Source organism: Dicentrarchus labrax, unplaced genomic scaffold, assembly GCF_905237075.1.
Source record: "Dicentrarchus labrax unplaced genomic scaffold, dlabrax2021, whole genome shotgun sequence".
Taxonomy (NCBI): Eukaryota; Metazoa; Chordata; class Actinopteri; family Moronidae; genus Dicentrarchus; species Dicentrarchus labrax.
In genome coordinates, this window is record NW_026136717.1 from 1,056,390 (window position 1) to 1,072,619 (window position 16,230).

Below are 16,230 nucleotides of genomic sequence, written 5' to 3' on the forward strand. Positions count from 1 at the left end.
ATGAAAAAAAATCATGGATTAGCTCAGTTAGAACTTTAAGTGCTGTGAAGGAAATTATAAAATTCAACTGTGTGCCTCTTTTACCTCCCCTCGTCCACCTCCCTTTCAGAAATCCCAATGTGAACCATGACGGGATGGTTGAAAGCAAGAGGCGCTGGCCTCTGTTCACTATCAGCGAGCAGAAACATGTTGGACTCAACACTGAACCATTGAAGATCCACAAAGGTCTGAGGAACCAGATGTGTGCTTTCTGGAACCGCTTCTTGCCACGCCTCCTCAACATCACTGGTAATCACTACTTCCAAATATTGCTTCTACTCAACACATGACATCTGTAGTGAAAAAAAAATACATGTCATGCTAGTTTGTCAAGAATTGGGTAAATAACGCTCCAAGGTTAGGCTAAATTTTGGTGATGGAAAGACTGGCAAGGCCATTTTTTAAGGGATTCCTTAACCTCTGATATAAGATATCTGAATCTGGATTAAATGGGTTCTATGGGCACCCATGAGTCTCCCCTTTGCAGAGACTTTCTGCAAATCTCATTCAGTGTTTTTTGCGTGCAGTATAAATACAAACTGTTATTTGTGAAACTGAAACTGTACAACCACAAACTACTGACTAAGGGCATCCAGAGGATGGATGCCTATCCTAGCTCTATTGAAGCCACTGACCATATTTTAGTTGTACAAAAACTGTAGGCTAGGCTGAGATTGAAAGGAAGTTGATATGAAAAAGTAATAGTTATTAGGTATTACCCAAACCCTCAGGTGTTACCACGAAAACAGAGTTCTGGCTTCTGAAAAAATTTAAAACACATGAAAATATAAATAAAACACAAATGAATGGTCTTTTTTTCTTTGACAAGTGACCATGGTATAAGTGGGATTATGCCTCTTCAAGGTGTCCATTATCAGGAGTTAATGTGAGTAGTCCATTAATTCCTAATAATGTACTCCTCGTCAGGGCTTTATTCCTTACATAGTCTCCTGGTGGCTTGTGCTCCACCAGTTACACCAGAAATAAAAACACTGCAGTAGTGCAAACAAGCTTACATACATTGCTCAACAAAGTCCAAAAAAACAAGGAAAGGGAGAAAGCTGCTGCCACAGGCTGCCTACGTAAAATGCTTCAATTCAATTCAATTCAATTTTATTTGTATTGCGCCAATTCATAACAGAAGTTATCTCAGGACACTTTTCAAATAGAGCAGGTCTAGACCGAACTCTTTGTAACATTATTTACAGAGACCCAACAGTACCACCATGAGCAAGCACTTGGTGACAAGGGCAAGGAAAAACTGCCTGTTAAAAGGCAGAAACCTAGGACAGATTCTTCAGCTCTAGGTGGGTGGTCGTCTGTCTCGACCAGTTGGGGTGAGAGAGAGAGAGAGAGAGAGAGACATACAGACAGACAGAGAGAGACAGAGAGAGAGAGAGAGAGAGACAGAGAGAGACAGACAGGTGTACAGTAACAACAGTATTGGCAATGGCAATCTAGCAGGACCATGACAGGAGGCTCCACCAGGATCGATAAGAACCTGCGAGACGAGAAAGCACAAGAACTCCGGGGAAGAAGTGAAGTTAGTAACATGCATTAATGGGACATGAATGAGTGCAGAAAGAGAGAGGAAGAGAGGAGCTCAGTGCATCATGGGAAATCCCCCGGTAGTCTAGGCCTATAGCAGCATAACTAAGGGATGGTTCAGGACTCACCTGATCCAGCCCTAACTATAAGCTTTATCAAAGAGGAATGTCTTAAGCCTACTCTTGAATGTGGTGAGGGTGTCTGCCTCCCGAACCACAACTGGAAGCTGGTTCCACAGGAGAGGAGCTTGGTAACTGAAGGCTCTGGCTCCTGTTCTATTTTTAGAGACTATAGGAACCACAAGTAGCCCAGCATTCAGAGAACGTAGTGTTCTAGAGAGGTAATAGGGTACTATGAGCTCTTTAAGATATGAAGGGGCCTGACCATGAAGAGCTTTATAGGTGAGGAGGAGGATTTTAAATTCTATTCTAAATTTTACAGGGAGCCAGTGCAGAGAAGCTAGTACAGGAGAGATGTGATCTCTTTTTCTAGTTCCTGTCAGTACTCGTGCTGCAGCGTTCTGAATTAATTGGAGCGTTTTAATGGACTTATTGGGGCAACCTGATAATAAAGAGTTGCAGTAATCCAGTCTTGAAGTAACAAATGAATGGATTAGTTTTTCTGCATCTGTCTGTGATAGGATGTGTCTACTTTTTGTAATATTACGTAAATGAAAGAAGGCAGTCCTGGAGGTCTGCTTCATGTGGGAGTTAAAAGACAAATCCTGATCAAAGATAACTCCAAGATTCCTGACAGTGGTGCTAGAGGCCAAGGTAATGCCATCTAGAGTAACTATATCTTTAGACAGTGAGTGTTTAAGGTTTTTGGGGCCAAGAACAAGAATTTAGTTTTTTTCTGAGTTTAACATCAGAAAATTGCAGCTCATCCAGGATTTTATGTCCTTAAGACATGTTTGTAATTTAGATAATTGATTAATTTCATCGGGCTTGATCGATAGATATAACTGCGTATCATCTGCATAACAGTGAAAGTTAATGGAGTGATTCCTAATAATGTTGCCTAAAGGGAGCATATACAAAGTAAATACTATTGGTCCAAGTACAGAACCTTGTGGAACTCCATGACTAACTGTAGTATTTATTGAAGATTCATCGTTAACATGTACAAACTGCGAACAAGTCTCTGTAAAAGAATATCATGGTCAATGGTGTCAAATGCAGCACTAAGATCTAATAATACAAGTACAGAGACAAGTCCGTTGTCAGAAGCAATCAAAAGATCATTATTAACTTTAACCAGAGCTTTCTCTGTGCTGTGATGAACTCTAAATCCTGACTGAAAATCCTCAAATAAACTATTGTTATGTAGAAAGTCACACAACTCTTTGGCGACTACTTTCTCCAGAATCTTAGAGAGGAAAGGGAGGTTAGAGGTTGGTCTATAGTTGGCTAAAACCCCTGGGTCAAGAGTGGGCTTTTTAAGAAGGGGTTTAATTACAGCTACTTTAAAGGACTGTGGTACATATCCTGATAATAAAGAAAGATTAATCATATCCAGTAAAGAAGTGCCAATTAAGGGAACAACTTCTTTAAGCAGCCTAGTTGGGATCAGGTCTAACAGACAGGTTGATGGCTTTGATGAAGAAATTATTGAAGTTAACTGATGAAGATCGATAGCAGAAAAACAGTCTAAATATATATATATGTTTACATTAGTAAAAGTCTCTGAACTTGGAGAGCCACTGATAACTGTTGATGGCAGTTGGTGATTAATTTTCTCTAATAGTAATAATTTTATTTTAGAAGAAGCTCATGAAGTCATTGCTACTTAAGTTTATGGGGATATGTGGCTCAATAGAGCTGTGACTCTCTGTCAGCCTGGCTACAGTGCTGAAGAGGAACCTAGGGTTATTCCTATTTTCTTCTATTAGTGCTGAATAATAGGCTCCTCTGGCATTACGGAGGGCCTTTCTAGAAGTTTTAAGATTATCATGCCAAATTGAGCGATATTTTGATAATTTGGAAGAGCGCCATTTCCTTTCAGATTTCCTAGCTATTTGTTTTAACTGGCGGGTTTGGTGTTTAAACCAAGGTGCTAGTCTCCTATGTTTTAATAATTTCCTTGTTATAGGAGTGATAGAGTCTAATGTTGATCGTAGTGAGCTGTAGCACTATCGACAAGATTATCAATTTCAGAGGGACTAAAGTCGTTATAGGACTCTGTTAAATTCAGACATGGCATTGAATTAAACACTGAAGGAATCTCCTCCTTAAATTTAGCTACAGCACTGTTCTGCTGTAGGAAGTTTTGCCTAATGGCTTATAATCTAATAATATAAATTCAAAAGTTATTAAATAATGGTCAGATAGGAAAGGATTATGTGGGAAGACTATTAAATGTTCAATATCAATGCCATATGATAGAACAAGGTCAAGAGTGTGATTAAAACAATGAGTTGGTTTATTTACACTCTGACAGAAGTGATATAAATGCGTTACTAAGGCTGTCATTGTTAACATCCACATGAATATTAAAATCACCTACAATAATTACTTTATATGATTTAAGGACTAAACTTGATAAAAACTCTGAGAATTCAGATATAAAATCAGAGTACGGTCCAGGAGCGCGGTACACTATAACAAATAGAACTGGCTGCAGTGTTTTCCAGTTTGGGTGAAAAAGACTAAGAACAAGGCTTTCAAATGAATTATAATTTAGTTTTGGTATAGGGTCAATTAAAATGCTCGAATCATATATGGCTGCTACTCCACCTCCTCGGCCAGTGCCTCGAGGAATGTGAGTATTAATATGACTGGGGGGTGGATTCATTTAGGCTAACATACTCCTTGTGGGACAACCAGGTCTCAGTAAGACAAATTAAATCAATATCATAATCTGATATTAATTCATTCACTAAAACAGCTTTAGAGGACAGAGACCTGATATTTAACAGTCCACATTTCATTCTTTTATTTTGTGCTACTGAGGAGTTAGTTTGAATTTTTATTAGGTTTTTATGTTGAACTCCTCTTGTTTTTATTTCTTTAAGTAATTTAGGTGGTCAGACTGGCTCATATTATACAGGATCCGTCTTGAGGTTGGCATCCAATCAGAAGATAAATGACAACCTGTGACAGCATTAGTGCAAAGCTCTACAACAACTCCAGTATGCAGTAATGGCTTAACTGCTAACCACTTTGTTCCCCTGTGTCTCTGTGTTTCTTCTCAGACAACATAGATGAGGCAGAGCGTCAGTGGAAGGTGGAGTTCCACCGTTGGTCCTCCTACATGATGCACTGGAAGAGCCAGTTTGACCACTACAGCAAGCAGGAGCGCTGCACTGACCTCTGAGAGCCTCAGCAGAGAGAGGAGAGAATGATGGGGAGGGGGGAGGCAGAGAGAACAAGCTATGGCCATTTCCCTCCATAGCCCCTCAGTGAAGTCTAACTTCATTCAACTTTTTTTGTTATGTTTTCTGTTTTACTACACACACACAAACAGGTACTGTTGATCTTTATTTATATTATTTATACTATTTATTTATCTGTCGTTTTTCTCAATGTGTGTCTCTGTGGAAATTTAGGGCTATGGAGGGAACATGTCATCAGTATGGAGGAATATTAGAAATGTCAAAGATGTGTCATTACCTCGGGTGTATGTGTGTGTGCGTGCGTGCGTTTGTATGTGGCTTGAAAGCCCACTGTTTAACTCAAATCTCGACAGGCCCATAACACTGCACCACTACCACTGCTAGTTTACTGTTTACTCACTGTTTGTGTTGATCTCATAAACTCATCTTTTGTTTTCTGAGGATTCCTTTTTTCCAACATATCAGGGTTTTGGTTTTTTTTTTGGACTCAACAACACTGTTTATTTCTGTCGAAGCCTTTAAGTCTTGTTCGTTGCTACTTTTATGACCACTATTCCCATCGCCGGTCGTGTTCTGCTTAACTTTGCCCCGTGTGTTTCTCACGTGGTAAAGCCAAATCCAAGTTGGGTTTTTTTGTAAAAATGCTCCATGTAAACATTAGACTACCTAGATTTTCCTTTGTGGTTTATAAGTTCGATCCTTCCATCAGCCCAACTGATTGGTGCCTAATTTAGATTACATTGCAAAATAAAATCAGCTTGAAAAATATCTACTGATACTGTGAAAAAAAACAAAAAACAAACTTCATTGTAAAAGATTGTAAAATAGTGTAGAAGACACTACACAACTCATATATCTTAGCATCGTACATGAAGGTAAAATGGAGTCAGAAACAGCGCCACCCCCAAGTTAAAGTGATGCTGTGTAACTTGTGTAACAGCGGTCTCTGTGGCCACAAGACAATGGTACATTTTCAACAGTAGTACAACTGAGAAGTGTCATAAAGTCAGTGAAATGACAATGCCTTTTAAGTAGGGCTGCAGCTAGCAATTATTTTAATTATCAAATAAACTGCAGATTATTGAAATGATACATTGATTATTTAGTTCATATGATATTAGAAAACAGTGAAATACCTATCACAGTATCCTAGAGTACAAGGTTTTGGATTACCAGTCCAAATCTGCAAAATATTAAATTTGCTTTAAGAAAAGCAAATTCTCACATTTCAGATTCTTCACGCATCAAGTTTTGGTAGTTTTGCTTCAATAGGGACTTAATTGATGACTAATGTACTGGTTCTCAAAATATTGTACAAGCTCCCTCTATCATTTTTACAATGACATAAATTAATTTAATAAATGTAACATATGATGCTATCCAAATACTACAACATTTTAAATTAAAATACTTAAAGTATGAGATCGCGGAAATGTAATTTTAACATGCGTTTTGCATTTCCTGTAATATTTTGTTTCAGTATCAGCCTGCTACATAGTCACATTTATGCTTTGCAAAGCCTGGCTAACAACAGTCAACAATAAATAATCTCTTTTATGAAACCTGCCTCCTGCATGTACTGTCTGAATAGCTGAATAGAGTGGGCCTAGCCTGCTGTATTTTAACCTCGGTCATAATGGTGGCACTTGTATATTTCCTGAGGTGGTATGTGCTGTAAAAAGTTTGAGAAACAATCAATATTTGTATATATCAATATTGATATACATCCTAAATGTGCTAACATTAGCTATGATAAGCTTATGGTCATGGCAGACCAAGAAAGATTGTAGCAGCAGAGTGTATTCAATTGAGCAAGGTTGTAAGAGGATGATTATGTTATTTCTTTTTAAAAAATGGTCTCACTTTAAGGCCACAATATGTAGGATTTTAAAAATGTCTTATCTTGGTGCATTTCAGTGGAAGTAAGGAATCAGTTCATTTCAATACACCCATTATAATATAATAATATCCACCTTTGTGCTACTGCACTCTACTGTATAATAGTATATACTAGGGATAAACAGATTATCTGACCTGATATTCAGCATTTTTCTGTCACTATTGTTTTAAGTGATTGCTGATTAATTAATTTGAAATTGAGATACTTTGATCTGCCACTCTGCTGAAACTTTCACTATATCCTGACAGTAGAACATGAGACAGATAATCTGTTTAACAATCAGGTTCCTCTGGCTCCTCCTAGTGCTCCTAATGGCATTTACAAGAATCATACACAGCTGAACGAAAACAGCCAGAGCTGAGAAAGCTATATAAACATATTGGTCAAAGTATTAGTATATATTTGTATTACATTTTGACATATTCTTACATTGCAGTGATTGAGTGGCCAGTGGGAGCAACTTTGTCCTTCAAAAACCCATATTGACTGTTCTAGCAAACAGGAAACATCAACATTATCGATGTCTATGTCTGTGCATTTGTGTGTGTGTGTGTGCGTGTGCGTGTGTGTCTGTGTGCTGGTTTCATGCACAGCTGTGATGTATTTCTGTGACACCCCTCCCTCTCTGTTCATTCCAGTCCTGACTGCTTTATCTCTCTGTCCTGTCATCTTTTCACTTCTTTTCGCTCTTCTTATCCTTCCACTTCGCCTCATTTTTATTCCTTACAGTTCCCCTCTCCGTTCCTTTCTTTTCCTTCTTTCTATTTTTCCACCAACTGCCTTCCCTCATATCTAAGTCATCCTCCCATCTCCCTTCCATCTCCCCTGTCCTCTCTTACTTCTGTATCCGTTCCTTTTTCTTCCATCACGGCCCTGTTGTCCGGCCCCTCACCCAGCTTTCCATCTTCCTCTCTACTGCGGCTGTCATTTTTGTCTTCATCTCTAATCAACCTCCACCCACCCTCCTGTCTTTCCTACTCTCTCACTCCCTACTCTCCCTTCTTTCTCTCACTCTTATATCAGACTCCTCTACCCCCCTCTCATTTCTCTTCCTCCTTCCACCTCATCTAACTTCTCTTCATCATCTCCCTCATCTCTCTTCCCTTCCTCATCCATCTCTCAGCTGCATCACTCTTCCCCTTCCTCCCCCCTCCGCCTCACGCTTATCATCCCCTGCCCCCTCCCCCATCTCTCTCTCTCTCTCCGTCCTCCTGCTTTCTTGTTAGTCTAATGGAAGCAGAGTAATTCACTTAGCGGCAGGATAATGTGACAGAGTGCTGGCTCAGCCCTTGGCCTGCCAGCCAACAGGACACGATGGATTGATGGATGGATAGATGGATGGATGGAAAATGGAGGTGGAAAGGTAGAGCGATTAGGCAAGGAGAAAGGGGCAGGGAAGGAGGAGAGAGAGGGGACGAGAGATGACAAGGCAGAAGGAGAGGTGGAGATGTGATGGATATATGAAAAGACAGTCAGAGAAATACATCATTACATAACTCTAGTCATTATAAACACTGTGTGTGTGTGTGTGTGTGTGTGAGAGAGAGAGAGAGAGAGAGAGCGCTCCAGCATAACGTAACAAATGATTCAGATGTAATAAAAAGTTGGTAGAGATACACTAATTACCAGCTTATTTAATAATAAACTATGATATTCTCCCCAGATTTAGGTTTCAGGGCCGAACAAGGCTTTTACGGGGCCCCTCCCAGGATATCACCTCAAAATAAATGTACACATGGTTACATAGTTTGATTGTGAAGTGGTGTTGGAAGATAGCACTAGTTAGTGGCTTAAGTAGTAACACAACAAACCAACAGACAGTTCTATTTTGTACCCAAAGAAACAGCTAAAGCAGGGTTATTCAACTGGCAGACCCTGCCACATATTTCAAAATGTGTATATTTACAGTATTACAAACTGGGTGTCTGTGGCGGAATTCTTATAAAGATGCAGTTTTAAGTTACTGCTAATGCAAACCGAACATTTCCTACTGCTGCAGATTCAAGTTAAAAACATTTAACCAGCAAGTTCACTTTTATTATGAAGTAGCTGTCACAGGAAATGCAATATGTTTGTCACTAAGCTTGACACTGATTTTTGGCTTTCTTTAACAGCAGATCAGTTTAAAATACTGCAGGGAGTAAATAAATAAGTAGGAGCAGCCCAATGAGCTTCAGGTTGGTTAGAAAAACATTTAAAAAAGTCCATCCCCCACAGTGTCTGCTCAGAATAATTCTGGCCTTTGGGCAAATGTAGTTGGAGACCCGTGGGTTAAAGGTCCTATACACATAAAGATGTATTATTCATATATTTTATTTACATAGATAACCTTTTTGTCAACTTATTTATTTTTGTTTTGAATTTACAGTGAAAACTTTTATTTAACAGCAGTCACTCACATTTGCAGATATAAAACTGTACGGAAAATACCTACATTTTGCCAAAAGTTAAACAAACTCACTTATAATTTCCTCATTTCAGGGCCCCAAGTGGCCTATTACTGTACTGATGCTGTTAGGCTGATTTTGATTCTACTACAAAGCCCTGAAAGTCCTGAAAGATGATATCTTATGTGCACTAGATAATTACTCAGTGCAGACAAATATACTGTGTACAAGTTCATATCTTGTTCGATCCATATGTTTTAAGTTATAAAGATAGTGAGTCTCAGAAGTTATTAGCTGGTCTGCAATACATATGGACCTTATTTTCCACAAGATAATAACTGCGCAAATGTTCCATATGTTGTGTTGTTTTGTGGGAACAAGATTATTCACATCACAAGTTTTGGGAACAAGATCGATACAGTGTGTGCAAAAGTTATCCATATGTTGTAGGCACTAAAAAAAGTATTTAAGGTCCCCTCCAGTCAGAAATCTGTTTTTTTCTCGTGCTACAGTGTGCTGTTTGAATGATGTCTGTGCAGAGTTTGACACTAGAAGGATGTTTTCACATTGATCTATGAAAGTGGAAAGTTTCTCTAGGCTCATTGTAAATCTTAAGATTCTTCTTACAAATTTGAGAGGACAGGGCCTACAAGCATGATTTGTGACATAACAAATAGTTAGGAAGTCAAACCTGGTCCCCAGTATGCAACTTCTACTATTGTGATGTACAAACCTAAAGCCACCAGTGCACATACACTGAAAATGTACTTTACAGTGAAGTAGGAGACATCTTTCATATTCAAAGATTTTGGAATTTCTAATTAGGTAAAAGTAGTGGATTACTCTTTAAGGAAATCTTAAGGATTTTAATCCTTTTTTTTTTTTTTTTTAGAAAAAAACAAAGCAAACTATTTGTATTATGTCCACATACATGGAGGGGGTCTTTAACAATAATGAATTAATAACACTAGTGCATTCTAGATAAATAATCTTTCAGGACTGTTGCCTCTTTTAAAAAAAAAATCACATTTGTAATTTATCATTTGCTGAACAGGACTCTTTACCTTGGCTGCCATCTCACTCCATCTGAGTGTGTGTGTGTGTGTGTGTGTGTGTGTGTGTGTGTGTGTGTGTGTGTGTGTGTGTGTGTGTGTGTGTGTGTGTAAGTAACGTAACCACTGTACCTGTCTGTCAACCTCTTCGCTGGGACAACTGTCAGCCATTTGGAGCGCTGATTTCAGCTCCCTCCCAGTTTTCAAAATAAAATGGCGAAGTGTCTCTGTCGGCATGTGAAGCTCCTATTTATGGACCGGAGTAGTGTAGTCTAGCTTTAAAAAGAACTAAATATGAATAAAGGATTGTACCTGATGTCTAAAATACCAGTGAAGAATGCATGTGTGACTGGCTGTGTGAGTGACAGCTCCTCCAGCTCCTCTCATCCAATGGGAGACCCCGCTTAAGCCCCACCTCCTTTCTTTGCCCTCCTATCAGATCCTTATGCATGTCCTTAAGTCCACCCGTCCCCAGTATATCCTACAAAACTTGGACTGTTATTTTCTGTAAAATTTGTACTTTTGAACAAAACTATTATCAAGTGATATATCTCTAATGTTAGGTACGTTTAATGTTAGCAATAACGTCAGTAAAGGAATATATTTGATATTTAAATGCAGTGAAAATATAACGTGATAAAACAACAATGATGATGGATAGAGGTTGTGTTTTAAAAGCAATATTATTCTTTAGTATGAACTAAAAATGAGTGCCATATGTATTTATTCTTGTATTTTCTGTTTGTTTGACTTTGTTTCAGTCCTCTGCCTCATTGTTGTTTGTTCCAGTCACTAGTACTGTAAGTGTTAAAGGCTTCTGTAGCTTCCCAGTATGTCTCTGTGTATCATGAATGCTGACTTGGTTAAGCTATAGCAACAGAAATAAAGACATCCTGCTGCTTCTGTCCACCTCAAGCTTTTATTGAGTCTCAGCACGCCACGTCAGCTGTTGGATCCAGACCACGATACAAACACTCCAAGGTTCATGGTGCAAGAGTTTTACCCTTTGAATCAAGGTTGAAAGGCTCAACTTTTATGTATAGCTCATGTATTATGGAAAATGAAAACATTTATATCCAGGAGCAGATTTAGATGGGTGGTATGGCTAAAAATTGCCTGGCCACCCCAGGTGTCAAGTGCTGTCAAATTTAACACATTAATTTATATAAATTTTTCAAATAATGTGTTAAAGAACTGAAATTTACACAAGGAATTTAATGATACTATGGACACATTTTAAAATGTATGAAAATTTGAAAATTTGGAAAATTCTAATGCCACCTTCCTAGAATAAATATCAGGAAAATTAATCTCTGACCAATCTTCACAGCAAATAATGTGCTCAAAATTCAACAAATGTACTACACTGAGTTAGGGAAATAAGCTTTTCCCTTACAATCAAAGAGGATTAGTTAGAATTTAATTAGGCTACTCATAAAAATGAACTTCCAACTAGTTTTTCCACATTATTTATGTAAACACGACTCTTCGAAATAATGTTTGCGACTTAAAATATTTATCCAAATCAATACATTTTAAGTTTTATCTTGTAAACATGCATTTATTTAAGTGGTGACAATATGTCCACTGAATTATCTTTTAGAGTGCATCATTATACTGTTTATGGTCATCATTGAATTGTAATCATTGTTTGAAATGTGGTCATTTTATCACAATAAAAACAAAAAAAATTTGAATGACATTAAATGCAAATGACATAGCACTGAATATCTGAAATTATACATTTTATCTACTTAAAATACTATGTCTCACTGACTGCTAATAATAGAGTCTGACTGTGCTTCACTGTGGATGCTCATTCCCACTATAAAAAGAAAAAAGAAAAAGGAAAAAAACAACAGTACTACAACTACATGACTATTTTTATTTTTGTCATAATGAACTGGTTTTGAAGCTCCTGAGGGACTCACTGATAATGGTGTTATGCTGTCACCTAGTGTCCTTTCTGCGTACCTAGCAACTGAACAGATCATTTTGCTCACTGCCATTTGTTATTAGGTATTGGTTGTGTTAGTTTTGTTTTGTAGTTGTTACATCAATATAAATATTATGGCTTATCAAAATCCTATTTAAGACATTTTAAGGTCTAAATTTTAGATTTTATACTTTTTGAGACCCCAAAGACAACCTGCAGAGAAGAATTTTATAAGACGATCAAGTTTTTTATATGTAAAACCTTAATCTACAAAGCTATAACTGCAACTTTTACTACAGTGTAAAGAGTAAAAAGTACAATAGTTTCTCCTGTAATAGTAGTAGAAGTATAAAGTGAATGCAATGAAAACACTAAAGTACAAATACCTCACAATTGTGCTAAAGTACAGTATTTTATTAGTAATACCACTGTTTGGTTTGTCCGTTCTGGACTGTAAAATCACCATTTTACAGCCCAGAACGGTGTCAACATGGCAAAGGAGGACTCGGCCCCTCTGTAGATGAAAACAGTTAATTCTAAGGTAATAAAAACACAGGATTTCTATTTTCAGGTGATTATACATGACTCAAAACTATGATTATTATATTCCATTCCACAAGTATTCAAGAAGAACATTCAATGTAAATAGAATTAGCAGTTTTGCATATTCAGATTAAGCATTTACGGTTCAACAAATTAAATAACACAGAATGTCTTTTGTAATTATTGATAATTTATTGTGTTGAAAGCCATTCTTGTTGTTTTTGTTTGTGTGACACAATGGCATAACATTAGACTGACCCATACACTGTATAAATAAAAACTGACATAGTTAGTTAGGTTTCTGAAGAGCCGTTGGAAAGTTCAGTGTGGTCGACTCTGGCCTTCCCCATCTTGGCAGTGCTGACTCTGCTGGCTCTAAGTAATCCAAATATGGGCAAAGAGGTGGAGCTTGGGTGGAACTGAGGTGGGCTGAATGAAGTCTAGTTACTGACAACAACCGCCTGTGATGGCAACTACCTGTCATTAAAAGCGACCACAACCTTATTTATGCATAACTTTAAACGTTAATATAATTTAAACAGGTGAGTTATATAAAAGGAACGGAGGTTGCCTCTTGGATTAACCCCATTCCCCTTTCAAGATCTATAGAGCAGATTAATTGCATTGGTTATCATAAAAACATATATTTCAAATACAATGCAACTATAATAGAATTAGACATATGTGCTACTGTCAACTGTAACAAATCTGTTCCAACTCTCTGACCTGCTGTCAGTCATAATGCTCTGCAGGATCTGATTATTTCAGTCCATTGAGGATTTTGCAGGATTTGTTGCAGCTTAAAAATCAATGATTTCACAGCAGTTACAATGCACGTTGCAATGTTTGAGTAGGGCGTGTATTGTGTACTGACAAGAATCTGTCAATACGATACATATCACGATATACAGGGATTATGATTCAGTATATTGCTATATATTGCAATACTGAGAGCGAGGTGATATATTGCTGTAGCACGTCGAGCTACAGACGGGGTCCCCTCAGCACACAAACAACCACACTCCGTCGATGAATACACCACTTTTATTCAGCGTACTGCTCACACGGCACACAAAGTCTAGCTCGGTCGCCTCTGGCTCTCAGTGGCACTCCCAGTAGCGTCTCTCTGGCCCAGCACACTACTGCAAGAATAAGGGTAGAGTCATCAGGTAATCAAGGGCAGGTGAGGTAATCAACTCACCTGGTGCCGCTCTCCCAAGCCTTCCCCACACCTCTCCCTCCTGCAGCTGAGCGCAAACCACACCCACCTCCACATACCCCCACCGCCCGACTTAGGCCGGGGAGCCATCCGGCCCAACCTACTCCCCCCCTTCCGAGTGAGGTCGGTCAGGGGGCTGGTCAAGTCCGCAAAGTGCGGAATGAACCGCCAGTAATAACCCGCCAGCCCCAAGAACCGCCTCACCTCCTTTTTGGTCTTGGGCCGTGGGCTGGCTGCAATTGCTGCTGTCTTGTCTACTTGCGGACGCACCTGCCCACTGCCCAAGTGGTACCCCAAATACCGTACCTCCCTCCGTCCAATGGCACACTTCTTCAGGTTGGCCGTGAGCCCCGCCTGCCTCAGTGACTCGAGCACCGCCACCACACTCTGCACATGCTCCCGCCAGCTGTTACTATGGATGATATCATCATCCAAGTAGGCGGCAGCATACGCAGAGTGCGGCCGCAGGACCCGGTCCATGAGACGCTGGAAACTGGCTGGGGCACCAAACAACCCAAAGGGAAGTGTGACAAATTGGTACAAACCGTACGGAGTGGAGAAGCCCGTTTTTTCCTTAGACTCTGGAGACAAGGGAATCTGCCAATAGCCCTTGGTTAAATCCAGTGTCGTGAAAAAGCGAGCAGTGCCTAACCGATCCAGGAGCTCGTCAACCCGAGGCATCGGATAAGCATCAAACCGTGACACATCATTCACCTTGCGATAGTCCACACAGAACCGAATAGACCCATCCTTCTTAAGTACCAGAACAATGGGGCTACACCAGGCACTGTTGGACTCTTCTATTACCCCCATCTCCAGCATGGCCTTCAAGTCCTTCTGAACCACCTTTCTTTTGTGTTCAGGTAACCGATAGGGCTGTGACGCTGTTGACGCTCCTGGGCCCTGAGCAAATTCTCCCGTGACAACTGACCCAATGTGTGGAGTTTTGCTCTCAGGTCCAGGACGTACTGAACCTCATTTTTACTTGGGCTCGGACCTTCCTCCCAGCTTTCTTTAACAAGGTCCAGAACCCCCCTGTGGTGTCCTGCCAAACAGCAGTTCAAAAGGAGAAAATCCCGTTGAGGCCTGGGGCACCTCGCGCACTGCAAACAACAGAGGATCTAGCCACCTATCCCAATTACGGCCGTCATCGTGCACAAACTTACGGATCATGGACTTCAAGGTTTTGTTCAGACGCTCGACAAGGCTGTCGGTCTGAGGGTGGTACACACTAGTCCGAATTGACCTGATGCCCAACAACCCATAAAGTTCCCGAGTGTGCGTGACATAAACGAGGTGCCCTGGTCTGTTAGGATTTCTTTTGGGATCCCAACTCGGGAGATGACCTGGAACAGTGCCTGTGCCACGCCCTTTGCAGAGATTGTGCGCAGAGGCACTTCTGGATATCGAGTTGCATAATCCACTAGGACTAATACAAAACGATATCCACGTGCGCTCCGGTGAAACGGCCTGATGAGGTCCATGCCAATACGCTCAAATGGAACCTCCACGAGTGGTAATGGGCGCAAAGGCGCTCTCGGGATGGCCGGTTGGTTAACCAACTGACATTCAGAGCAAGACGCACACCAGCGGCTTACATCTGCCCTAATGCCAGGCCAATAGAATCGGGCCATTATCCGGTTAAGTGTTTTCTCATACCCCATGTGCCCCGCCATTGGGTTATAATGAGCCGCCTGGAAAACTGTTTCCCGGCGGCTGTCCGGTACCAACAACTGGGTGATTTCCTCTGCTGTCTGAGTGTCACGACTCACTCTGTATAGCCTGTCCCTAACCAATGCGAAATGCGGATATGTCTGCACCGCGTCAGGGCGCACTAGCTGACCATCAATTTGTATCACTTGGTCAAAGGCAAAGCGCAGAGTACTGTCACGAGACTGCTCGAGTGGAAAATCTTCCGTGGAGCGCCACATGGGAACCTGTGGAGCCTCTGGCGGAGGCACCACAGGTCCCCCCTCCCCCTCTGCAGTGTCGGACAACCTCGTGTCACCACTGAGCACGGCGCACATATCCCACAACCCTACCGGTCGTGAACGCACCCCCGCACACTGCCCCACTAATCGATTAAACCCGGTCCAATCCGTGCCCAAAACCAGGGGGTGCGTCAGGCGGGAACTAACCGCGGCCTTAACAGTATGCTTTTTACCCTTATATCTAATTTCCACGGGCACAACCACGTATCTGTGAATATCCCCATGTACGCATCTAATGTCCACCCACGATGCCTCTACCAAAGTCCCGGGTCGAACCAGGT

At 40.4% G+C, this 16,230-nt stretch overlaps 1 protein-coding gene across 2 annotated transcripts in view; it reads left to right on the plus strand.

Annotated features, from left to right (window-relative positions):
- ache (acetylcholinesterase) overlaps window positions 1–11,167 on the plus strand; it is a 42,944-nt gene extending 31,777 nt beyond the window's left edge. For both annotated transcript variants that reach the window (XM_051375211.1, XM_051375212.1), the window contains exons 8-9: window positions 110–288; window positions 4,781–11,167. In XM_051375211.1, the coding sequence (XP_051231171.1) occupies window positions 110–288; window positions 4,781–4,902 (301 nt within the window). In that variant the 3' untranslated portion in view covers window positions 4,903–11,167. The remainder of the gene's footprint in view (window positions 1–109; window positions 289–4,780) is intronic.
- Window positions 11,168–16,230: the final 5,063 nt, after the last annotated feature.